Source organism: Hemitrygon akajei, unplaced genomic scaffold (assembly GCF_048418815.1).
Source record: "Hemitrygon akajei unplaced genomic scaffold, sHemAka1.3 Scf000033, whole genome shotgun sequence".
Lineage (NCBI taxonomy): Eukaryota > Metazoa > Chordata > Chondrichthyes > Myliobatiformes > Dasyatidae > Hemitrygon > Hemitrygon akajei.
Window position 1 is genome coordinate 18346638 of NW_027331919.1, and position 27354 is coordinate 18373991.

Sequence of the window (27354 nt, forward strand, 5' to 3'; positions counted from 1 at the left end):
CGTGCTGAGCTCACGTTGAAGTTGTAGAAGGCGTCACTGCGGCCGCGCTTGGAGGGCGGTGTTCAGTTCCGGTCGCCCTCCTGTAGGAAAGATGCCACTGAGGTGGAAAGAGTTCGGGGGGAGATAAATGAGGATGTTGCCGGGGCTCGAGGCTCTGAGTCATGGAGAGAAGACAAGAAGGATGTGTTTATATTCCTTGGAGCGTGGGTATGAAGCCAGGAGGGGCACAGATAGGGTGAATGTGCACAGTCTTTTTCCCCTGGGTTGGGAAATTGTGAGACAGAGTGCACAGAATTGAGGTGAGAGTGTGTGGAGAGAACCGAGAGAGGAGAGGCAGAGTCTGGGGTCCGAGGGGGAGAGGAGGGGTGGAAAGGGAGTGAGTTAGAGAGAAGAAGGGTAAAAAGAGAAAATCAGTAGAAAGGGTTTGAGAGTTGCGTGGATTGAATGGGGAGAAGTGAGGTGTCGTCAGTTGACTGAAGTCGGCCCCACGGGCTGTTGACAGAAACCTCGGATCTCTTCAGGAATATCCGGGTATAAATGTGCCGACTTCTCGCAGATGAATCTGTGTTTCCATTTGCAATTATAACTCCCGTACGAGCCGCAGTTACTGCAGCTGCTCGATCCATAGGACATCTTGTACAGAAGTTCAGAGGCCACATACCTGTCAAAGAGGGTTAGACAATGTCAACAGAGACAAAACAGCTCCAGCAGACAACCGGAGACGTCGCCAAACTAATACCTCTGATCTGCGCTCTCCCCACAGTTCCCTGTCAGCGTCGGAACTAATGCCATGATACCTCGCTCTACCCACAGCCCCAGGCTGTACGAATCCCATTACATCGCGCTCCCCTAAAATCCCGAATAATCTCCCAAATTAATCCCACTTCCTCACACTCTCTGGACAACCCTCTGTCAGTCATCAAACTAATCCCATTGTTCCACTCTCCCCACAACACCAAGTCTTTCTCCAAACTGAACTCACTGACTCCCTCTCTCCCTACAGATCTGTGTCAGAACTCAAACTAATCCCACTGTCCCACTCTCTCCAAACGACCTCGTTTCAGTCTCCAAAATAATACCACTGACCCACTCCCACACCACAGAGCTGCAACAGTCCAAACCTCACCTGTCCGCGCATTTTCCGATCCAGTATGATACAGATTGATAGACAGCATTAGAAACAAAATTCTGTGAAATGAAATCACTTCAGTTAATGTTTAGAACCAGACTCTCTCAATGCATATCCATGTGAAGGGACGGTACAGAGAGGGAAACACCCATTGACTGAGCTCGGGAGTGTGGAGGGAGATTCACTCTGAGTCTGACCTCGGGAGTGTGTGATGGGACGGTGCGGAGGGAGATTCACTCTGTGCCTTACCCCGGGAGAGTGTGATGGGATGGTGTAGAGAGAGATTCACTATGTGTTGGATCCCGGGAGTGTGTGATATGACAGCGTGGAGGGGAATTCACTCTCTGTCTGATCCCGGTAGTGTGCGACGGGCCAGTGTGGAAGGATCTTCCCAGGAGGGTGGGGGGGAGGTGAGGGGGTGTAGGATTGTGTGGAGGGAGAATCACTGTGTGTCTCATCCCGGGATCTCCTGATTATTGATATTTCTTCTCACGGTAAGACATACCTTTTCCTTGTTTGAATTTATTTCGAGGAGCCCTGAATCAAGTTCTGAACAATGTTGCCTCGCTCCATCATAAGTATTTGCGGTCTTGGATATGAAATAACACCGGTCTTCATATTTCATCCAGATCTGGGGACACGTTTGCTCTGCAACTAAGGATAAAGAAATCATGAATCTCCCCCAATAAATCCCGTTGCATCAACTGGGATCAGAAAAAGTTAACCTCCCTCAATACCATCCCATCACACACTCCCGTGTTCAGTCACAGAGTGAAGCTCCCTCCACACCGTCCCATCACACACGCCCAGGGTCAGACACAGAGTGAATCTCCCTCCAGACCGTTCCATCACACACTCCTGAGGTCAGACACAGAATGAATCTCCCTCCACACCGTCCCATCACACACTCCCGGGGTCAGACACAGAGTGAATCTCTCTCCACACCGTCCCATCACACAATCCCGGGGTCAGACACAGAGTGATTCTCCCTCCACACCGTCCCATCACATACTCCCGGGGTCAGACACAGAGTGAATCTCCCTCAGCACCATCCCATCACACAATCCCGTGTTCAGTCACAGAGTGAAGCTCCCTCCACACTGTTCCATCACACACTCCTGAGGTCAGACACACAGTGAAGCTCCCTCCACAACGTCCTATCACACACTCCCGCGGTCGGACACGGAGTGAATCTCCCTCCACACCGTCCATCACACACTCCCGGGTTCAGGCACAGAGTGAATCTCCCACCACACCATCCCATCACACATACCCTGTCTCAGGCACAGTGTGAATCTCCCTCCACACCGTCGCTTCAGATACTCCCGCGGTCAGACACAGAGTGAATCTCCCAGCACGCCGTCCCATCACACACTTACCGGTTTAGACACATACTGAATCTCCCGCCACACCGTTTCATCACACACTCCGGTGTCGATGTGAAGCTCCCTCCACATCGATCTATCACATTCTTTTGGGATCAGACGTGGAGCGAAGCTCACTCCGCACAGTCACGTCACTCATTCTAGTAGTCAAACAGAGAGCAAAACCCGCTTCTTCCGAGCAATCACAGGGAGGTCAAACGCAGAGAGAAGCTCCTGATGCATCATCTCTTCACGCAGTCAGGGTCAGACGCAAAGTGATGTAATACAGTACCCGACCAGCCGAATCTGACAATCCCGGCATCAGACAGTAGGTGTCGCTGTTTGCACAACGTCCCTTCACACTTTCCAAGGTCAGACACAGAACGAAGCTCCCCTGAATTCTCCACCTTCCAGTAATTCCCTCCCCTTCCCTTCCCGCATCCCAGTTTCACTCTTCCTCCTCCTCCAGCTCCCTATCACCTCCATCATGGTTCCGCCTCCTTCTACTACACATAGAGCTTTCCCCATACATTCGTTAGAACCATAGACCACAACTGCACAATGCAGGCCCTTCAACCCTCCATGTTGTGCCGTCCCATATAATCCTTAAAACAATGTACTAAACCCACACTACCCAGTAATCCTCCATTTCTCTATCAAACATGTGCCTGTCCAAGAGGCTTTTAAATGCCCCAAATGTTTTAGCCTCCACCACCATCGCTGGCAAGTTATACCAGGCGCTCACAAACCCTCTGAGTAAAAAATCATACCCCTGTGGTCTCCACTAAACGTCCCTCCCTTACTTTTTACATGTGCCCTCTGTTGTTTGCTATTGGTGCACTGGGAAACAGGTACTGACTAGCCACCATATCTATGCCTCTCATAATCTTGTAGACCTCTATCAAGTCCCCTCTCATTCTTCTACGCTCCAAAGAGAAAAGTCCCAGCTCTGCTACCCTTGCCTCATACGACTTGATCTCCACATCAGGCAACATCTACAGGGGAGGCTTCTTTACCTCTCCTGCCTATCCCTTTGCTGTTTCCCATAACCCTCGTCTTCATCTTCCCTCTTACTTTTTTCTCATCTAGCACCTACCATCTTTATCCTTCCCACCCTTCCCCCAGGTTCTCTATAGAGCCCCTGCCCCACCACTCAGTCCTGACGAAGGGTCACGGTCATAAAACGTTGACTGTTCCTTTCCACGGAAGCTGCCCGACCTGCTAAGTTCATCAACCGTGTTGTGCGTGTTGCATTGAATGCAGCATCTGCAGAGCACTTTGTGTTTAAGCTCCCTCCACACCGTCCTCTAACACACTCCCGGGCTCAGACACTAGATATTGCTCATTCCACACGGTCCCATCACATTTTCCAGTATCAAACACAGAGTGAATCTCCCTCCACACCGTCCCATCACACACTCCCGGGGTCAGACACACGGTGTATCTCCCTCAACTCCGTCCCATCACACACTCCCGTGGTCAGACACAGAGTGAATGTCCCTCCACACCGCCCCATCACACACTCCCGGGGTCAGACACAGAATGAATCTTCCTCTGCACCGTCCGATCACAAACTCAAGAGGTCAGACACAGAGTAAATCTCCCTCCACACCGTCCCATCACACACACCAGGGGTCAGACAGAGAGTGAATGTCCCTCCACACCGTCCCATCACGCACTCCCTGGTTCAGACACCCAGTGAATCTCCCTCCACACCGTCCCATCACACACATCTGGTGTCAATGTGAAACTCTCTCCACAACTTCCTATCACATTCTTTTGGGATCAGACGTGGAGAGAATCTCACTCCACACAGTCACGTCACTCATTCTAGTAGTCAAACGGAGAGCAAAACCCGCTTTTTCCAAGCTATCACAGAGAGGTCAAACGCAGAGAGAAGCAACTGATGCATCATCTCATCAAACAGTCAGGATCAGACGCAAATTGAAGTATTACAGTATCCGACCGGCCGCATCACGCAGTCCCGGCATCAGACATTAGGTGTCGCTGTTTGCCTACCGTCGCTTCTCACTTTCCAGGTTCAGACACAGAACGAAACTCCCTTGAATTTTCCAACTTCCAGTAATTCCCTTCCCCTCCCTTCCCACATTACAGTTTTAATCACTGGAATTCAGAAGATTAGCGGGGGGGGGGGGGGTCTTATTGAACCATATAAAATTCGAAAGGGATTGGACAGGATAGATGCCGGAAGATTGTATCCGATGTTGGGGAAGTCCAGTACGAGGGGTCAAAGGGCAAAGCCTGTCAGGACCGAGATGAGGAAAAGCTTCTTCACACAGAGAGTGGTGAATCTGTGGAATTCTCTGCCACAAGAAACAGTTCAGACCGGTTCATTGGCTATATTTAAGAGGAAGTTAAGTATGGCCCTTTTGGCTAAAGGGATCAGGGGGTATGGAGAGAAAGCAGGTACAGGGTTCTGAGTTGGATGATCAGCCATGATGATACTGAATGGCGGTGCTGGCTCGAGGGGCCGAATGGCGTAATCCTGCACCTATTTTCTGTGTTTCTATGTTTCCTCCTCCTCCAGCTCCCTATCAAATCCCTCATGGTTCCGCTTCCTTCTACTGTCCATAGTGCTTTTCCATTACATTCCTTAGAACCGTAGAACACAACAGCACAATGCAGGCTCTTCAGCCTTCCATGTTGTGCCGACCAATATAATATTTTAAAAAAGACTAAACTAAAAGATTAAACCCACACTACCCCATAACACTCCATTTTTCTTTCATCCATGTGCTTGTCCAAAAGGCTCTTAAATACCCCGAATGTTTTAGCCTATTGGCGCCCTGGGAAACAGGTACTGACTATCCACCCTATTTATGCCTCTCATAATCTTGCAGACCTCTATCAAGTCTCCTCTCATTCTTCTACGCTCCAAAGAAAAAAGTCCCAGCTCAGCTAACCTTGCTTCATGTGACTTGATCTCCTAACACCGCAACATCCATAGGGGAGGCTTATTTACCTTTCCTGCCTATCCCCTCGCTGCTTCCCATAACTCTGATCTTGATCTTCTTTCTAACCTGTTTCACATCTGCAGAGTATTTTGTGCTTAAGCTCCCTCTACACCGTCCTATAACACACTCCCGGGTTCAGACACTAGATGCCGATCATATCACACGGTCCCATCACATTTTCCAGTGTCAAACACAGAGTGAAAATCTCTCCACACAGTCCCATCACACAATCCCGGGGTCAGACACAGAGTTAATCTCCCTCCACACCGTCCCATCACATACTCCCGGGGACAGACGCTGAGTTAATCTCCCTCCCCAACGTCCAATCACAAACTCGAGGGGTCAGACACAGAGTGAATCTTCATCGACATCGTTCCATCACACACACCCGGGGTCGATGAGAAACTCCCTCCACATCGTCCTGTCACATTCTTTTGGGATCAGACGTGGAGCGAAGCTCACTCCACACAGTCACGTCACTCATTCAAGTGGTCAAACAGAGAGCAAAACCCGCTTCTTCCGAGCAATCACAGAGAGGTCAAACGCAGAGAGAAGCTCGTGATGCATCATCTCTTCACACTGTCAGGATCAGACGCAAAGTGATGTAATACAGTACCCGACCAGCCGAATCTGACAATCCCGCCATCAGACAGTGGGTGTCGCTGTTTGCACAACGTCCCCTCACACTTTCCAGGGTCAGACACAGAACGAAGCTCCCCTGAATTCTCCACCTTCCAGTAATTCCCTCCCCTTCCCTTCCCGCATCCCAGTTTCACTCTTCCTCCTCCTCCAGTTCCCTATCACCTCCTTCATGGTTTTTCCTTCTTCTACTAAACATAGCGCTTCCCCCTAACACACCCCCGGGCTCAGACACTAGGTGTCTCTCCTTCCACACCGTCCCATCACATTTTCCAGGGTCAAATACAGAGTGAAACTCCCTCCACACCGTCCCATCACACACTCCCGGGATCAGACACAGAGTGAAACTCCCTCCACACCGTACCATCACACACACCCGGGGTCAGACACAGAGTGAATCTCCCTCCAGACCGTCCAATCACACACTCCCGGTGTCAGACACAGAGTCAATCTCCCTCCACACTGTCCCATCACATACTCCCGGGCTAAGTGATGTAGTGAAACTCTCCACATCTTCCCTCCTCACCCCCTGTTATATTGAGCAGTTGAAACGGGGGATGTCGTCTCACCTGTTCTCCTGGTGAGGTATTGGCAAATCTGAGCTTTGTTTTCGGTGATGTTTCTGTAATTCATTTCGAGCTGATTGAACTGATGACGGAGATCGCTGTGCGTTCGATTCAGCTCCGAGAGATCCGAGTTGAGGACGGAAATGTTGTTTTCGAGGATAGTGAGGTTGTTGTTCATAGCGGAAAGATTATTCAGACAGGTTCTCTGAGAGAGATCCAGGAGGGAGTTCTCAGATGTCCTGGATTCAAGGGTGGAGTTCAACTCATGGACTTGCTGTTGACATTGGCGCTGTGTCCTGTTCATCTCCTGATGTTGTTCCCAAAGTCTCCGGGAGTTTCGCTCGGAGGTGATCAGTGACTGACGAGTCTGTAATACTGAGAGTGATAGTAAAGGGTGTCAGTGAAACGGTGTGAGGTGAGTCTGTGTCAGATGAGGGGAGTGTCTGTGTCACAGTGAGAAGTCTGTCTGTGACGAGGTCTGAGTAGTGTCGATGTCACGGTGTGTGGAGTGTCGGTTTCACACTGAGGTATGTTTCTGTGTCACAGTGAGGGGTGTGTGAGTATCACAGTGATAAGTCTGTTTGTGTCACAGTGAGTGGTGTGTGAGTGTCACAGTGAAGGGTGTGTGAGTGTCACAGTGATATGTCTGTTTGTGTCACAGTGAGGAGCCTGTCGATGTCACGATGTGGGCAGTGCTGGTTTCACGCAAAAGGTTGCATCATTGTCACGGAGAGGTTTGTGCCGGTGTCACAGTGAGGAGAGCGTCGGTGACACGGTGAGGAGTGTGGTGGTGTCACTGTGAGGGGAGTATCAGTGTTGCGGTGTGGGTTGTGTAAGTGTCACGGTGAGAGGGAGTGTCGGTGTAATGGTGTGGGCTTGATGGTGTCACGGTGAGTTGCATGTAAGTGTCATGGTGAGAGGTACTTCGGTGTCACAGTGAGGGGAGTGTCGGTTTGGTGTCACTGTTCGCAGTCTCGGTGTCACTGTTCGCAGTCTCGGTGTCACGTTCAGGGAAGTAGCGGTGTCACAGTAAAGGGAGAGTCGGTGTCACAGTGAGGGGAGTGTCGGTTCAGTGTCACTGTTCGCAGTCTCGGTGTCACTGTTCAGGGAGGTAGCGGTGTCACAGTAAAGGGAGAGTCGGTGTCACAGTGAGAGGGAGTGTCCATGTCACAGTGAGGGGGACTGTCCATGACGATGTCCCGGTGGGGTCTGTCGGTGTCACGGTGAGGGACGTGACAGTGTCAGTGTTACGATGTGGGGTAAGTGTCACGGTTAGGGGAGTGTTGGTGTAATGGTGTGGGCTGGACGGTGTCACGGTGTTGGGAGTGTCGGGAATGTTGGTGGCATGGAGAGGGAGTGTCGATGTCACAGTGAGAGGGAGTGTCGATGTCACAGTGAGAGGGAGTGTCCATGGCACAGTGAGAGGGAGTGTCTATGACGATGTCCCGGTGGGGTCTACCGTGTCACGGTGAGGGACGTGACAGTGTCAGCGTTACAATGTGGGGTAAATGTCACGGTTAGGGGAGTGTTGGTGTAATGGTGTGGGCTGGACGGTGTCACGGTGTTGGGAGTGTCGGGAATGTTGGTGGCATGGAGAGGGGAGTGTCGATGTCACAGAGCAGGGTGTGTAGATCTCACGGTGAAGGCTGTGTTAGTGTCGCGGTGAGAGATGTGTCGGTGTCACGGCAAGTGTACTGTCGTGCACGGTATGAGGGTACTGTCATAATAATGGTAAGGGTCTTCTCTATGCTCTGTTGAGGGTAACGTCTGTGTCACGGCGAGGGTCTTGCCGCTGTCACGGTGAGGAACGTGTCGGTGTCACTGTGAGGGGCTTTTTGACGTCACAGTGAGGGGTGTGTCGTTGTCAGTGTGAGCTTTTTGCGCTAACATTTCATTCCACTCTGCTTGTTTACGGTATGACAACACCCGGATGCCGTTCTACTCACCATAGATCGAGAGCCCGGCCACTATCGCAACGAAGCCGATCGTAACTGGGCAGAGTAGGCAGATCTTACGGCAGCATCCATTGCCGATGTTCTGTTTCGGCTCCTGTTTCTGCGCACCTGTAGAGAGCCCATTCAGCGTGTGTGTTTATTCAGCCATCTTCCCCACTGGGACTCCCTTCCACCCCCATTTGCGTTCTCTCCCTCCACCACGATCACCCCTCCCTCCCTCAATCTCATCTACTTTCAGCCGTCATCACCGAGAATCCAAACTCCTTGACTTGGCAAAGGCTGACAGGCGTCTGACGGATTCCAGAGATCAGTCAGATCTCCCCTGAGCCTCCTCCGCTCCAGAGGAAGCGACCCAGGTGTCCGACCTCTCGTTGTAACACATGCCATCGAATCCCGGCAGAGTTCTGTTAAACCTCTCCGGAGGCTCCCAACGCCCTGACATCCTTCCGATAATGGGGTGACCTGAACTGTATACAATACACCTGATTCAGCCTAACTAGTGATTTTTGTTTTTATGAAGTTGCATTTTAACAGCTGAAATTTTAAACTCTGTGCCCCAACTGATAATGGCAAGAGTGATATAAGCCTTCTTCGCCGTCCTATCAGAATGGATAGGATCCATGAACCAATGCATAGGACTACAGGATCCCGCTGCTAAACAACACACTTGAAGGTTTTGGCTTGAATAGTGTGTTATCTCTGAATATTTGACCTACCAAGGTGCAACATTTTAAGTTTGTCCGGGTTAAACAGCATTTAATATTCCTCCATCACATATCAGAAACTGATCCATGTCCTCCGGAATTAATTGCAGGTCCTCTAAGTGATCCACAACACCCATAAACGTATCATCTACAAACATACCAAACCACTCATCTACATTCCCATCCAGATCGTTTATATACATCACAGACAGGAGAGATCCCACCCACATCCATAGATACAGTTCACTTAATTGGAGCAGAAGAAGGTTACTCAATCACAGAATGCAGAATAAAGTATCGAAATTACAGAGAAATTGCAGTACAGGCGGACTATAAGGTTCAAAAGCCGCGAAGAGGAAGATTTGAGGTCAAGAGTACATCTTATCGTATTAGGGGTCCGTTCGATAGTCTGATTACTGTAGTGTAGAAGCTGTCCTTGAACCTCCGGGTACATGCTTTCGCATTTTCCCTCCGATGGGAGCGTGCAGAGGAGAGAATGTTCGGGGTGGGTGGAGCCATTTTTTTGACGATGCTGGCTGCTTTCCCGAGGCAGCAGGAAGTGCAGTCAGAGTTCATGGAGGGGAGGCTGGTTTCGGAGCTGGGCTCAGCTCTTTCCACAACGCTCTGCAGTTTCCAGCGGTCATGGGCGGAGCAGTCTTTATATTTTTAGTGAGGAACCAGGACGTTTCATGAGAACAGGGAAGACAGTAATTTTTTCACTTTGTAGACAACTCTTCAGAATTTTGTAGGTCCCAGTGTCATAAGGGTGTGGGGGTGGGGCGTTGGGTATAGACTCAAATGCAGGACACAGACACTGAAGTACTAGGAACAGGACGGGACAAAACTAACGGACGGGACAGGTCGCAGACTAGGCTAGGAAAACAGGACCAGGACGAGGCATTGTGGGCAAGGAGCCTTGGCGTGGACTCCGAGCCCGTGACTGGACAAGGACCGAGTCTTGACTCGGGCTCGGACCCCAATCCAGGCGAAGACGTGACGAGGCCTGGGTTCTGGGAGCTTGAGGCTTGAGATTGGGATTCTTGGTGCTCGAGGGTTGAGGCGGGGGTTCTTGGAAATCGAGGCTTTGGGCTTGGGGAGCTTGGGGCTTGAATAACTCTGAGGCTGGAGCTTCTAGGCAGACTAGGAACTGTACCTCAACACAGAGCCGGGACTTATCCTTCGATAAGCCGGGACTCCTCTTTAACAAGACACTAACATGACACTGGACAGTACATAGACATGGAGCCGGGACTTATCCTTCGACAAGCCGGGACTCCTCTTTAACAAGACACTAACATGAGACTGGACAGTACATAGACATGGAGTCGGGACCTATCCTTCGACAAGCCGAGACTCAACATTCACTCCACACCAAGGTGGGGCAGGATCATCCGTCGGTAACGGCAGAACGGCCTGACTTTTCCGACGAAGGCAAAGACAAAACAAGACAGATTCCCCGCAGGGCAATCTGTCCTTCTCTCTGATTTATGGGAAGGATGTAATAGAGAAATGGAGGTCATTAAAAGTTGAAATGTTGATGGTAGAATATTTATATTCCCGTTAGGTTGAAAGGAAAGGTTAATAGTTTGAGAGAGCCATGGTTTTCGAGGGATATTGGAGACATGGTTCGGAAACAGAGAGAGAACTACAATAAATATTGGCAGCACGGAGTAAATCAGGTGCTCGAGGAATATAAAGAATGTAAAAAGAATCTGAAGAAGGAAATTAGAAAAGCTAAAAGAAGACATGAGTTTGCTTTGGCAGGTTAGGTGAAAATAAATCGAAAGTGGTTCTACAGTTATATTGACAGCAAAAGGATAGCGAGGGATAACGTTGGTCCCTTAGAGAATCAGAGTGGACAGCTATGTGTGGAGCCGAAAGATATGGGGGAGATTTGGAACAATTTCTTCTCTTCGGTATTCACGAAGGAGAAGGATATTGAATTGTGTAATATAAGAGAAACAAGTAGGGTAGTTATTGAAACTATGATGATCAAAGAGCAGGAAGTACTAGCGCTTTTAAGGAACATAAAGGTGGATAAGTCTCCGGGTGCTGACAGGATATTCCCTATGACCTTGAGGGAAGTCCGTGTAGAAATAGCAGGGGTTCTGACAGAAATATTTCAAATATCATTCGAAACGGGGATGGTGATGGAGGATTGGCGTACTTCTCATGTGGTTGCAGTATTTAAAAATAGTTCTAATAGTACACCTATCAATTATCAGCCTGTACGTTTGACGTCAGTGGTGGGTAAATTAATGGAAAGTATTCTTAGAGGTGGTATATATAATTATCTATATAGACAGGGTCTGATACGGAACAGTCAGCATGGATTTGTGCGTGTTTGACAAATCTTATGGAATTTTGTGAAGAGGTTACTACGAAAGTTGACGAGGGTAAAGCAGTGGATGTCGTCCAAATGGACTTCAGTAAGGCCTTTTACAAATTTCCACACGGAAGGTTGGTTCGGAAGGTTGAATCGTTAGGTATTAATATTGAAGTAGTAAAATGGAGTAAACAGTGGCTGAATAGGAGATGCCAAAAGAGTAGTGGTGAATAACTATTTGTCGGGTTGGAGTCCGGTGACTAGTGGTGTGCCTCAGGGATCTGTACTGGGTCCAATGTTGTTTGCCATATACATTAATGATCTGGATGATGGGGTGGTAAATTGGATTAGTAAGTCTGCAGATGATACTAAGATAGGTGGCTTTGTAGATAATGAAGTTGGTTTTTAAAACTTTCAGAGAGATTTAGGCCAGTTAGAAGAGTGGGCTGAAAGAATGCAGATGGACTTTAATGCTGATAAGTATGAGGTGCTACACTTTGCTGGGACTAATCAAAATAAGACAAACATGCGCCAGGCTTTAGATGCCTCAGAAAGGACAGTGCGGGAATCAAATGTTTTGGGGCCCTGGCTCTGCTGATCAGAGATCGTGTCACCGCAACAGAAAAGGAGGAAGTCATCGCGGGATTGTCTACTGAGTCTGATGATAGAAGCAGGAAGGAGTTAATAAATCTACTTGGACTTTTTTATAGAGCACAGAATAGTTACACGATATTGAGGAGCAGATGGGGCGACCTATTCAGGAAAGGTGTAATAATGACAGAGTTGTCGTGGTGGGAGATTAGAATTTCCCGAATGTTTATTGGCATCCCCCTGGATCAAGGGGTTTAGGTAGGATAGAGATTGTAAGGTGCCTTCAGAAAAGTTTCTTGACACAAATTGTAGATAAGCCTGCAGGAGGAGAGGCTGTACTTGATCTGATATTGGAAAACGAACCTGGTTAGGTATCATGTCTCTTAGTGGAAGAGCATTTTGGAGATAGATAAAACATTTCTATCTCCTTCACCATTACATTGGAACCATTGCATTGCATTGCATTTCACCATTGGAACAAGCAGGTTAGGAAAGAGTTTAAAAACACAAACACGATAAAATCTGCAGATACTGGAAATTCAAGCAAAACACCAGCAGGCCAGGCTGCATCTATAGGGAGAAGCATCATCAATGGGGACGGGAGAGGTTCCGAAGGATCGTATGGTTGCAGATGTTGTTCTCCAATTAAAGGAGAGTAGAGATAGCTGAGGCAATTATAGACCAGATAGTCTTACTTCAGTGGTTGGTAAGTAGCTGGAAAAGATCCTGAGAGGCCGGATTTATGAACGTTTGGAGAGACATAATATGATTAGGAATAGTCAGTATGGCTTAGTCAAAGGCAGGTCGTGCTTTACGAACCTGATTGAATTTTTTGAGGATGTGTCTGAACACATTGATGAAGGGAGAACAGTAGATGTAGTGGATATGGATTGCAGCAAGACATTGGTATGATACCCTATGCCAAACTGGGCTGAGAAGTAGCTGATGGAGTTCAACTCAGATAAGTGTGAGGTGCATTATTTTTCGAGGTCAAGTATGATGTTAGAATATAGACTTAATCGTAAGTCTCTTGGCAGTGTGGAAGATCAGCGGGATCCTGGGATCCAAGTCCATTGGACACTCAAAGCTGTTGGACAGGTTGAACTTGTGGTTAAAAAGGCATACGGTGCATTGGTCGTCATCAACCGTGGGATTGAATTGAAGAGTCAACAGGTAATGTTACAGCTATATAATACTCTGCTCAGATCCCACTTGGTGTACTCTGCTCAGTTCTGGTCCCCTCACTCCAGGATGTATGTGGAAATTATAGATAAAAGTGCAGAGGAGATTACAAGGATCTGGCCTGGTTTGGGGAGAGTGCCTTAGGAGAGTACCTTGTGTGAACTGGGCCTTTTCTCCTTGGAGCGACGGAGGATGAGATGTGACCTGATAGAGGTGTATAAGATGATAAGAAACATTGATCGTGTGAATAGTCAGAGGCTTTCTCCAAGAGCCTGAAACACTGACAGGAGAAGACACAATTTTTATGAGGTTAAAGGTAAGTACAGAACAGATGTCAGGGGTGAGTTTTTTTTTTAACTCAGTGAGTGGTAAGTGCGTGGAATGGGCTGCCGCTGGCGGTGGTGAATGCGAAGACGATAGGGTCTTTTAAGAGACTCCTGGAAAGGTACATGTTGCTTAGAAAAATAGAGGGCAATGTGCAACACGATGTAATTTCTAAAGTAGGCACATTTTGCGAACAGTCCGATGGGTGTGTACAGAAGTGAGAATGTTCGGGGCGGGTGGAGGAGGTTTTTTGATGATGCTGGCTGCTTTACAGAATCAGCAGTGTGTTTAGAAAGGGTTCATGGAGGGTAGGCTGGTTTCGGAGCTGGGCTCAGCTCTTTCCACCGCGCTCTGCCGTTTCTTGCGGTCATGGGCGGAGCAGTGTTTATATTTTTTAGTGAACCAAGACTTTTCATGAGAACAGGGTAGTAGAAATGGTGAAAATGGAAGACGATAAGACATTTCTTCCCCCTGGTAGACTACTCTGCTGAATGGGGGGGGGGGGGGTGTTAAAGACTGATATGACCGGATTGATAGACATAATGGACGCTTGACAAGTCCCGTATCAAGATCTCAGATGGTAGATCTGTCTGGAAGATGGGAGAGAGGAATGTAGGGAGAGACGGAGAAGGAATGGAGCGGTGCAAATGGGCCGGAGAGGGAAAGGTAGTGAGCGTAGAGGAGAGAATGGGGAAGGAGATGACAGGTGACGTGAGATACAGGGAGAATTGTCGTGCGGATTTGACTGGGGAGGACATACGAGGAACTGGTAGTAGGTGTATCATACAGAGGTTTGACCAAAGCTATTAACAAGGGCTCAGATGGTAGACTGGTCTGGAGATGTTGTGGAACCCAAGGAGATCTGTATGGCTAATTTGATTGTGGAGGATTGATCAGGTCGAGATGCTGGATGCAATGTACACAGATATTAATAACGTCCCAGATGGCATACTGCTCTGGGAGATGATGTGCGACACACGCAGGGATGGATGATCAGATATAAGAATGGCTCGGCAACAAGGTCTAGGGTTACAGTTAATGTCTTAGACTGGAAGCCCGTCACTGGCGCTGCTCACGGGCGGTCGGTGGTGGGACCCGCGATCTTTCTCAACTATATCGACAATTTATAGCAGATTATACAATACACGGTAGGTGAGCTTGCAGACGACGTTGAAGGCGTGTTAAACAGTGAAGACAGTTATCTCTTACAGTGGGATCTCGATTCGGCTGGGAATTCGGCTGAACAGGAGAACATGCAATTTAGTTTGCGCTGTTGTATATTAGCAGGGCAAACAACAGAGTTGGACTTTCACGGTGCAGGTGAGGAAACTTGAGAATTGTTAAGGAACAGCGTGACGCAGGGCTACAGGTACACGGTTGCTGAAAGTGGAGTCACAGGTAGACAGGGACCCTGGGGCGTGATGTGGAACAGAGGGACCCAGGGCTCGAGGTGCACGGTTGCCAGAAAGTGAAGTCACAGGTAGACAGGGACCCTGGGGAGTGATGTGGTACAGAGGGACCCAGGGCTACGGGTACACGGTTGCTGAAAGTGAAGTCACAGGTGGACAGGGACCCTGGGGAGTGATGTGGAACAGAGGGACCCAGTGCTCGAGGTGCACGGTTGCCAGAAAGTGAAGTCATAGGTAGACAGTGACGCTGGGGAGTGATGTGGAACAGAAGGACCCAGGGCTCGAGGTGCACGGTTGCCAGGAAGTGAGGTCACAGGTAGACAGGGCGGTGGGGAGTGATGTGGAACAGAGGGTCCCAGGGCTCGAGGTGCACGCTTCCCAGAAATTGAAGTCACAGGTAGACAGGGACCCTGGGGAGTGATGTGGAACAGAGGGACCCAAGGCGCGAGGTGCACGGTTGCCAGAAAGGGAAGTCACAGATAGACGGGGACCCTGGGGAATGATGTGGAACAGAGGGACCCAGGGCTCGTGGTGCACGGTTGCCAGGAAGTGAGGTCACAGGTAGACAGGGCGGTGGGGAGTGATGTGGAACAGAGGGACCCAGGGCTCGAGGTGCACGGTTGCCAGGAAGTGAGGTCACAGGTAGACAGGGCGGTGGGGATGTCGTCTGACACGCCGCCCTTCATCAGTCAGGGCAATGAGTGCAGGAGTATGGAGGTCACATTGGAATTGTACAAGTCGTTAGTGAAGCTACACTTGGAGTAGATTGTTCCGTTGCCGTCGTCTTGCTCCAGATAAGAAGCCACTGAGCTGGAGAGAGTGTAGAGGAGATTTACAAGGACATTGCAGGAACTCGAGTAACTGAATTCTGGTGATAAGTTAGACAGCTTGTCTGTTTATACCTCGGAGCGCATAGGGGCCAGACAAGGTGAATGCACAAAGTCGTTTTCCTCTTGGTTTAGAAAATCGAGAACCAGGGCCCACAGGGCTCAGGTGACTGTAGAAGGTGGTGTAACTGGGGACACGAGTGAAACCTTTTCTTTTCTTATTGAGATGGTGGTCTGTCTATGGAACGAGCTGCCAGAGGAAGTGATCGATGTTGATGCATTAGAACTTGAACATCTGTGCGTATAGCACGTGACCCCTTCATACTGACGTTAATACTGTGAACTCTGACCTGCCTCTACAGGCACAGATAGTCTGGCGGGTCCGGCGGCGACTGGAGTGTTTTCATCCTCATCGATGAGAAGATCGTGTCTCCCAAGCTTCAGCACTGAGTAGGTGGATGTTAGACTGTCTGGGAGAGAAAGAGAGAGAATGTGAGGGAGGGTGAGAAACTGAAGGCGGTAGAGAATGATGGGAGTGAGGACAGGGAGACAGAGCAGAGAGAGGAGACACGGAGCGAGAAGGCTGAGAGGTAAGGAGAGAAGGTGAGGAAGAGGGGGAAGTGAGCGGTAAAGACGAGGATTCCAAGTAGAAGAGAGAGGGCAGAACGGATCGATGTGGGGGGGGGTGGATGGCGACAGAGTGATGTGGTGAGCGGGAATATTGAATAAATTTGGGGCGACAGAACAAGGCGAGAATGGGAGGGAATGTGGCGGAGGGAACAGAGGGAGAGAGGTTTTGAGTGAATGGGGAGAGACCAGTGTGAGAGCGGCAGTGCAATTGAGGGAGACAGGGGTAGAGTGAAGGGGGAATGGGACGGAGAAGGAGAGGGACAGAGTGAGCGAGAGAGATTTCATGCGAGAGAGGGTTGTTTTTCATAGTTGTATTATTTGCAAGCTTTCTACAATTTCCACACACTGGATATACGACGGTCTTCTGGGGACTAAAATGTTGTGGTGATTTTTGCGCTCCATTCTGTTTCTTTGTGTCGTGGCTGCTTGGAAGAGGACGGGCGGTACGGTAACGTGGCGGTTTACAGTACCACAGACCCGGGTGTAGTCCCGCCACTGACTGCAAGGAGCTGGTCCGTTCCACCCGAGACCGATTTGCTCAAATCGCTGCCGGCACACAGATTGGTGGTGTTGTGGAGAGTGTAGAACATCGCTGATGGATTCGTTGGGATGGGGATCAGCTGTAGATGGGTGGAGAAATGGCACACGGAGTTTACTGCGGGTAAGAGTGAGGTTCTGAGCTCTGGACAGTCAAATGTGGAGGGACAGGAGACAGTTAGCGGCACGACCCTTCCCTATCGATGTAGAAAGGGATCACGGTTAAACACGTTAAACACATGACTTTAGACGGGCATTTGGCCACGTCCCTTTCATGGGAAGTACATTGACAAGATTGTGTTGACTGGAATTCGCAGTGAACTGGGAATTTGGGCTCAGAGTTAGGTTGTGTGCAGACCTCAGAGAGCGGTGGACGCTAGTTGGTAGACCGTGACTCCTGGTGTAATGCAAGGATCCGTCCTACGACTGCTGCTGTTTGTGGCAAAGATGTGGATGGAAATCTGGATATTCAACTAGGCTTTGTGTGTTTATCATGTCCTGCCTCGTAGAGTTGGTGAAATGTTTTATGATTTCGAGGTATAGAGCAGAGACCACCCAGCGGAATACAGAAACAGGCCTACAATGTTGTCCCGAATGCATTCACTCTGGTATTAGACATTTCATCTTTGTTAAAAGGTACTCTCTGTGGGCAGTCTGTGTCTCTTGTGACCGTAGAAACCTCTGTCAGACCTCTCGTTCAACATCTCCGGAGGCTGCTCATGACCCTCTAACCAAACCACTCATCTAAATTGTCATCCGGGTCATTCACAAACATCACAGACAGCAGAGGTGCCAGTACCATCCAGAGATACCGATCACTTCATGGCAGCGGAGCAACGTAAATCAATCACAGAATGCAGAATGTTACAGAATCGAGAATGTGCAGTGCAGGCAGAGAATAAGGTGCAGCGGCAAAGGGAAAGCAGATTGCGAGGTCAAGTGTACACATCATGGTAGAGGGTGGTTCAATAGTCTGATAACACTGGGGTGGAAGCTGTCCTTCAACCTAGTGAGACATGCCTTCGCATCTCCCCTCCGATGGAAGATCTGACTTTACTCCATGCACTTCTTTCACAGCTCTACCGCTCCGGGTCCCGTCCCCCTTGCAAATTACTTTAAACCCTCCCGAACCATGCTAGCAATCTGCAAGTTCACCAACCGCGTATTGTGTAATTTGTTACAAACGGTCGATATAGTTGACAAAGATCCGCCGTCCCTCCAGCGTTGCTGGAGGTGATTCTGTGATGCTTCTGGCTGCTTTATCGAGGAGTCAGGAATTCTGGACGGAGTTCATGGAAGGGAAGCTGGTTTCCGAGATAGGCTCAGCTCTTTCCACAGCGGTTAGCAGTTTCATGCGGTCACGGGTGAAGCGGTTTCAACATTTCGAGTGAGGAACAACGCTCAGCAGTTACTTGCGGTCACGTGTGAAGCAGTTTCTATACTGTGAGTGAGGAACAACGCTTAGCAGTTACTTGCGGTCATGGGTGAAGCAGTTTCTGTATTGTGAGCGAGGAACCAGGGCGTTTCATGAGAACAGGGAAGTACACTTGACGAATAGGGAACTCTATAACGCATTTAACGTTTCTAGTTGGTGGGCTACTCTGTAAAATGATGGGAGGCACAGCGAAATTTGTCTGACTGATTTGTGCGCATTGGCAGAGATAATGTATGCTGACTCTCAATTTCCCAGGTTGTATGCCCCACTGGAAAATGGAAGGAAGGGACAGCGGTAGGGACGGAGAAGCAATGGAGCGGATAGACAGGGAGGGCGAGGGGAAGATATGGAGTGTGGAAGATAGTGGGGGAAGGGAGATACTAGATTGCGTGAGACCTAGAGAGAGTTGTCGGATAATTTGACAGGGAGGACAGAACAAGCACGGGTGGTAGGTGTATCGTACGTAGAGTTGAAAAGGGCTATGGATAAATGGTCAGATAGTAGACTGCTCTGGAAGATGATGTGAAAGAGATCTGTCTGACTAATTTAACTGCGGAGGACTGATCCGGTTGGTAGATGTAACATACACAGATTTAACAAAGTCCCAGATGGTCTACCGCTCTGAAAGTTGGTGTACGACAAAGGGAGGGATGGCTGACTGGATATAGACAATAGACAATTGACAATAGACAGTAGGTGCAGGAGTAGGCCATTCGGCCCTTCTAGCCAGCACCGCTATTCACTGCGATCATGGCTGATCATACAATATAAAATTGACTCGGCGGTGGGAGCAAACTTTGAGGGTAAAAGTTCGTTTCTCAGACTGGAGGCCGGTCACTAGCCATGTTTACCAGAATGTCGCTAGTGGGACCAAGGATCTTTGTCAACTATATCGAACATTTGTAACAGATTACACAATACGCGTTTGATAAGCTTGCAGTTTGCTAGCATGCTTCGGGAGGGTTTAAACTAATTTGCAAGCGGGATGGGACTCGGAGCGATAGTGCAGTGAAAGAAGTGCATGGAGTAAAGACAGATCTAACATATAGATAGGCTTTGAGGAAAGAGAAGCAGAATAAAAGCTGTAAAGGTAGTAGGATAGAAGGGCTAAAGTGTGTGTACTTCAATGCAAGAAGCATCAGGAACAAAGGTGTTGAACTGAGAGCTTGGATACATACATGGAATTATGATGTAGCGGCTATTAATCAGACTTGCCTGGCACCAGGGCAGGAATGGATTCTCAATATTCCTGGATTTCAGTGCTTTAAAAGGGATAGAAATGGGGTAGAGGAGGAGGTTGGCATTACTGGTCAGGAATACTGTTACACCTACAGAAAGGGTTGGTAATGTAGCAGGATCCTCTTTTGAGTCCCTAATATTGATTGGCACTTGACTAGTTCCAAGGGTGTAGATGGGGCAGAGTTTGTTAAGTGTGTCCAGGATGGATTCCTGTCACAGTATGTTGACAGGCCGACTAGGGTGAATGCATTCTGGTAAACATGGCTAGTGACCGGCCTCCAGTCTGAGAAACGAACTTCAACCCTCAAACTGTGCTCCCACCGCCGAGTCAATGCAATACTAGATCTAGTATTAGGTAACGAACAGGGTCTGGTCCCTGGCCTTTAGCGTTATCATGGATAAGGACAGAATCAGAGAGGACAGCAAAAAAATTATTTGGGGAACGGCAAATTATGAGGCTATAAGGCTAGAACTTGCGGGTGTGAATTGAAATGATGTTTTTGCAGGGACTTCTACTACGGACATGTGGTCGATGCTTAAGGATGTCTTGCAGGAAGTTTGGGATAAATCTGCCCTGGTGAGGAAGATAAAAAAATGATAGTGTGAAGGAGCCATGGGTGACAAGTGAGATGGAAAATCTAGTGAGGTGGAAGAAGGCAGCAGACATGAGGTTTAGGAAGGAAGGATCACATGGGTCTATTGAGGAGTATAGGGTAGCATGAAAGGAGCTTATTAAGGGACTGAAAAGAGCATGAAGTAGGCAGGAGAAGACCTTGGCGAGTAGGGTAGGCATTCTTCAATTATCAGAAGGATGACAGGAGTGAAGGGAGAACCGATTTGAGATAAAAGTGGGATGGAGGCTGTGGAAGTGAGCGAGGTCCTCAATGGACCCTTCGGTACTCACCACAGGGAGGGAACTTGATGACGGTGAGGACAATATGAGTCAGGTTGATGTTCTGGTGCATGTTGATATTAAAGGAGAGGAGTTGTTGGAGTTGTTAAAATACATTAGGACGGATAAGTCCCCGGGGCCTGACAGAATATTCCCCAGACTGCTCCTTGAGGGTAGAGATTGCTGAGACTCTGGCTAGGATCTTTATGTCCCTGTTATCCACGGGAATGGTACCAGAGGATTAGAGGTAGGCGAGTGTTGTCCCCTTGTTCAAAAATGTAATAGGGATAGTCCGGGTAATTATAGACCAGTGAGCCTTACGTCTGTGGTGGGAAAGCTGTTGGAAAAGATTCTTAGAGAGAGAATCTGTAGGCATTTAGAGAATCATGGTCTGATCAAGGACAGTCCGCATGGCTTTGTGAAAGACTGATCTGTGTCTAACAAGACTGATAGAGTTCTGTGAGGAGGTGACCAGGCATATAGATGAGGTTAGTGCAGTAGATGTGATCTACCTGGATTTTAATAAGGTATTTGACAAGGTTCAACACGGTAGTCTTATTTAGAAAGTCGGAATGCATGGGATCCAGGGACGGCTGGCCAGGTGGATTCAGAATTGGCTTGCCTGCAGAAGGCAGAGAGCCGCGGTGGAGGAATTACATTCAGATTGGAGGGTTGTGACTGGTGGTGTCCCACAAGGATCTGTTTTGGGACCCCTACGTCTCGTGATTTTTATTAGCGACCTGGATGTGGGGGTAGAAGTGTGGGTTGGAAAGTTTGCAGACGATAGAGGTCGGTGGTGTTGTAGATAGTGCAGAGGATTTTTCAAGATTGCAGACAGACATTGAGGCAATGCAGAACAGGGCTGAGAAGTGGCAGATGGAGTTCTACCCGGAGAAGTGTGAGGTGGTACACTTTGGAAGGACAAACTCCAAGGCAGAGATCAAAGTAAATGATAGGACACTAGGTAGTGTGGAGGAGCAGAGGGATATGGGGGTACATATACAAAGTCCCCTGAAAGTTGTCTCACAGGTAGATAGTGTAGTTATGAAAGCTTATGTGGTGTTAGCTTTCATAAATCAAGGGATAGAGTTCAAGAAACGCGATGTAATGATGCAGCTATATAAAATTCTAGTTACGCCACACTTGGGGTACTGTGTCCAGTTCTGGTCTCTTCACTATAGGAAGGATGTGGAGGCATTGGAAAGGGTACAGAGGAGATTTACCAGGATGCTGCCTAGTTTCGAGAGTATGGATTATGATCAGAGATTAAGGGAGCTAAGGCTTTACTCTTTGGAGAGAAGGAGGATGAGAGGGGTCATGATAGAAATGTACAAGATATTAAGAGGAATAGACAGAGTGGACATCCAGCGCCTCTTCCCCAGGGCACCACTGCTTAGTACAACAGAACATGGCTTTAAGGTAAGGGGAGGGAAGTTCAAGGGGGATATTAGAGGAAGGTCTTTCACACAGAAATTGGTTGGTACGTGGAATGCACTGCCCGAGTCAGTGGTGGAGGCAGATACACTAGTGAAGTTGAAGAGTCTACTAAACAGGCATATTGAGGAATTTAATGTGAGGGGGGCGGTTAGGATTTTATACCTTGGCTTTCATGGGTGACTGACAAAGGTTTAAAAACCATGTGGGGCAAGGGAAGGTGAATGCGCAGAGTCATTTTCTATACACTTGCAGAATCGAGGATCAGGACGCACAGTTCTGAGGTGATAGTAGAAAGAGATTTAACTGCGGACTAAAGTGAATTTTTTTTAATCAGGCGGTCTTTGGAAGGAACGACCAGAGAAATGGTCGATTCAGATATATTAGTGCTTGTACACTTGTGCGTATAGCACGTGACCCCCCCTCAGAATGGCGTCATCAATGTGAACTCTGACCTGCCTGAGCAGTCACTGGCATTTGTCCTGGTCCCGACGCAACAGGAGGATCTGCATCCTTAGCGATGAGAAGTTCATTTTGGCGAAGTTTCAGCTGAGAGTAGGTGGGGTCCTGACCATCTGGGAGAGAATGGAAGAGAATGTGAGATAGGGACAAACAGAAGGGCTAGGATCAGGGAGAGAATGGGGAGGCGGAGTGAGAGACAGGGATGTATTATGATGGAGATGAGGAAGTGAGTAGAGAAAGACGTGGAGACAGAACAACAGAGAGAGGGATGGATGGAGAGAGGAAATAGTGCGAGAGATGAAGACATACAAGTGATATACAATTGGCTCTGTGCGTGGAGAAAAGGTTTAATGTTGCTGTTCCTTTCTCGGTCTGGGAACCCCTCACTAGCAGAAACAAATGCAGTTTAAGTCGGATAAGTGCGAACTATGGTATTTCTGTCAGACAGCCCAGGGTCCGACTTTCACAGCGTTCCGGAGGAACACTGAGGAGTGTTGGAGAACGGAAGGACCCGCGGTCCAGGAACACGATTCCCAGACAGTGAAATCACAGGAAGACAGGACGGTGAAGAATGCGTCTGAACGCAGACCTTCATCGGAATGTCACTGACTACAGGAGTCGGGCGACCATGTTGCATTTGTACAGGACTTCGGTGAGGTCGCACGTGGAGTACGTTGTTCAGTGTTGGATGTTCTGTTCCCGGAAATATGACATCGAACTGGAAATGAGTGCTCGGGAAGATTTACGACGACGTTTCCGGAAATCCAGGGACTGAGTTAGGGAAAAAGGTTGGGTAGATTGCAACGTTATTCCTTGTAGCGCAGGGGGGACCTTTGAGCGGTATATAAAGCCACGAGGAGCATAAACAGAGTGAATGGGTGCAATTATTTCCGCTAGACCTGGACAATCGACGGCCAGAGCGCACAGGTATAAGGAGAGAGGGGGGAAATAGATTCAACAGTTTGTTACCCAGGTGGTAGTCAGTCTGTGGAACAAGCTGCCAAGGAATTGATGGACACGAATACCTCACACACTTGGGCATTTGGGAGTATGACCTGTGAGCCCTCCAGAATGACGTCGTTGTTGCATCACTGACCTGTTTGTATATTGATGAGGGGTTCGAATTTCCGAATATTCAGCTCGGTGTAGGTGGAGGTCAGATGGTCTGCGAGAGAGAGATAGACAAGGAAGAGTGAGTGCGGTAGAGAATCAGGGACAGTGAGATGCAGAGGGAAAGGAAAAGAGTACAGACAGAGAGGGAAAAGAAGGTTGGGGACAGCGAGTGGGATGACGGGAAAAAGGCAAGTGGGGGAAGCGAGACGGAGTACGAAGACAGAGAGGCTGAAATGGATGGATGGAGTGGTTAAGAGAGGGGTGATCGAATAGGGGCGAAGGGCGGGAAAATGGAATAGAATAGGGGGCAGAGAACAAGGAGAGATAGGGGAGAAAGAGGGGATAAAATGATGTAAAGGGAGTGAGGTTGTCAGTGCGGAGAGTAAGATTCAGATGCGAAACAGAGGGGTGAGAGAATAGAAACGAAAGGGTGAAGAAATGTGGGAGAGGGAGGTTGGAAGAGACAAATGGAGTGAGAGAGTGAGGGAAAGAGTGTAGAAGGGAGAGCGAGTGTGAGAGACCGGGGGAGGGTAACAGAGGGGAGAGGATTGAGAAAGTGAGCAATGAGAGACGGAAGAGTTAATGGGGAAGAAGCAGTAGAGAGAGACTTGGTTATGGTTAGAGAGCGGGCAGAATGAGAGCGCGACGGAGGCAAGAGAGGAGGGAAAGAAGGAGGGAAAGGGAGAGAGGTTTGGAGAGAGGAAATAGAGGGAACGATACCGTGAGAGACAGGGTAGGGGGAGAGGGGGTACGGAGAGAGTGGTTGAAGGAGTGAGAGCGAGGGGAGGGGCGTTAGAGAGAGAGCAGAATGGGGAGAATAATGAGAGAGCAAAGAGTGAGGACAAGAGAAGGGAGAGTGGATGAGATGGGAAAAGAGGGATCGACGGGAGAAGAGACAGGAAACAGATGAATGAGCGTGACAGAGAAAGGGAGAGAGAAGGTGGGACGAGATAAGGCTTGTGCAGAGTGAGAGTTGGGAGAGGGGAGCGGAGAGGCTTGAGGAGATTAAAATACATTTTAGAGGTCTCCCTCATCACGACATCTCTCTTTGCCCTCTCTAAACACCACCCTACCCACGGCGCTCATTATTCACCTGCCATTCCACAGCCCCGCCTCCTTTCGCCCGCTGAACACTCCCCCCTCAGTCACCCTTCCACCCACCGCCCCGACCAAGACACTTCCACAGCACTGCCCCTCCCACACTGTTCCGTTCTCCCACACCACTCTCTCTACACCTCACTCCACACTGCTGTCTCTATACCGCCCTCACATGCCGGTCGCTCCACGCCTCCGTTCTCAAAGCGCGCCACGCCCTCATATTGCTCCTCTAGTCGCCTCTCCTGAACGCTCCCTCCGACATATTCTCAAACAGCGAATCATTAGGGTCAGCTGTCAGTTTGCCCTGAGTTTTCACGACAGGATTGGACACATTACAAGAACACAGTAAAGGCAAAAGTAATGCAACTGACCTCCATCTCTAGCGACCTGGGGCACAGTGAGGGTCCTGACTTTCGGCCCCACGCACGATACAGCACGTTCAGAAATTTGCTGAGGCTTTCTCATCATCGACCCAGCACGGACACCCGGGTTCGGAAACGGAGTGACACTCGCTCAACACCGGCCCATCACACTCTCCCGGGGTCAAACACAGTGTGAATCTCCTCCACACCGTCCCAGCACACATTCCCGGGGTCAGATACAGAGTGAATCTCCCTCCACACCGTCCCATCACACAATCCCGGGGTCAGACACAGAGTGAAGCTCCCTCCACACCGTCCCATCACACAATCCCGTGGTCAGATACAGAGTGAATCTCCCTCCACACCGTCCCATCACACAATCCCGGGGTCAGATACAGAGTGAATCTCCCTCCACACCGTCCCATCACACAATCCCGGGGTCAGACACAGAGTGAATCTCCCTCCACACCGTCCCATCACCCAATCCCGGGGTCAGACTCAGAGTGAATCTCTCTCCCCACTGCGCCATCACAAACCCCCGTGTTCGAACGCAGAAGGGTTTCTATCCATACTGTTCATCACACGCTTTTGGAGTCAGTCTCAGATTGAAACTCCCTCCCTCCGTCTTTCTGCCCCACTCACCTTGGGATGCAGCCCGTGCGGCATTTTTTGTGGGTTTCTTATTCTTGTAAGACTCGCTGTCGTCCATTCTGTCGAGGATTATCTGCGTCTCTGAGCTCAGGAAGGGGAAGCAACCGTTGTCAGAGGAAGCCTGTGTTGACAAGGGAGTCAGACCGACGCCAACAAACACGAGTTGAGCAGCTGATAAAGAGGAACCGAGAGCTGGGGGTGGGGAGGTGCTGTGGTGAGGGATTGAGAGTGTACTAGAGGGTGGTCGACCGAGATAAGAGTGGCGGTGGGAAGAGTAGTGGGAGTGAGGAGAAAGAGGGGGATGAAGAGAGGGGGATATAGAGTGTGGGCGGAGAGAAAAGTGGGTGGCAGTGGACTGCGGGGGTTGAGGGGAGTGATGGGAGAGAGGTAGGAGTGAAGGGATAATGATGGAGATGAGAAAACGGGAGGGGATGAGGAAGATGGGTAGAGAAATAGAGGGGGAGGAGATTGGGAGAGAGGGAGAAATGTGGGCGCGTTTAACGTGAGGAAGAGAGAGAGATGAATTGAGAGGTGCGGAGAGGAGGATAGGAAGGGGCGAGAGATTGTTACAGAGAGGAAAGCGGAGTGCAGCAAAGGGAGGGGTGAGGGAGAAGGAATGTAGACGATGGAGGGAGAGAGCAAGGAAGAGAGCTCCAGAGAGGTCGTGAATGGGGTCACAGCGGAGACGGAGATTAGAGGGGTCGAGTGGGGAAGAGGAGAAGGAGGAGGAGAGGGTACTTCCATGCCCGTCCTCTATCGGGTAATCTCTCTGGCGCACCGTAGAACGGGAGAGGATGCCTACAGCGTCGCGCTGATCCGGGGGCTGCGGGAATGATTCACGGAGGTGGCGGAAAATGAGGCCCAACCACCCTTGCATCCCGACCACAGCTCCCCACATTTCCGTGGGTGGGGGTGGTGGGGGAGGTTTGTAAATTAGCTAACGTTTAGCCCGGGATTTCCAGCCGTCTCTCCCTTCTTCCAATTGCCCGACCTCCACCTTTCCTCCTTCGCCCTCTATCCCTCCCTCCCTTCGTTACTCCTCCACACAATCCTCCCCCTTCTTTTGCAACAGATCTTTTCTCATTCCCTTTTGCCCATTCCCACCTACCTTCATCTGCCAATCTCCCTCTCTCTCTCTCCTCTCCCAACATCGCCCGTATCTGCAATTTCTCCACTCCTTGCCTTCCCTTCCTCCCCATCACCTCCCAACCTCTCCAGTTCCCTCACCTCAACACCCTCGCCCATAACGTCCTTCCCTTCCCCACTCCTGTCCGCCTTCTCTTCACCTCTTCCCTCCCCTTTCCTCATTCTCCTCCGTCATCCTCCAATTTACTTCGATCTCAGCACCCTCCCATCTCTCTCTCACAACCTTCCTGCGTTCCCCTCCATCCCTCCCTCTCTGCTCCGCTCTCCACAGTTCCCGATATCGAGCTGGGACCCGCCCACTCCGTAGGCGCCTCCCCTGCGGAGCGCTGTGATGAGGGAGCTCCACGCCGACTTGTCCACTCGG

The 27354-nt window shown here is 49.5% G+C and overlaps 1 protein-coding gene across 1 annotated transcript; it reads right to left on the reverse strand.

The window, feature by feature from the left end:
- Positions 1-403: 403 nt before the first annotated feature.
- LOC140719902 (uncharacterized) lies at positions 404-26721 on the reverse strand. The gene is made up of 10 exons (XM_073034828.1): positions 26583-26721; positions 25836-26015; positions 23717-23785; positions 22614-22733; positions 16342-16461; positions 8620-8736; positions 6677-7048; positions 1635-1783; positions 1127-1188; positions 404-661 (listed from the first exon to the last, which is right to left on the reverse strand). The coding sequence occupies exons 1-10, from the start codon at positions 26719-26721 to the stop codon at positions 466-468; spliced, it is 1524 nt and encodes a 507-aa protein (XP_072890929.1). The 3' UTR covers positions 404-465.
- Between the last annotated feature and the right edge of the window lie 633 nt (positions 26722-27354).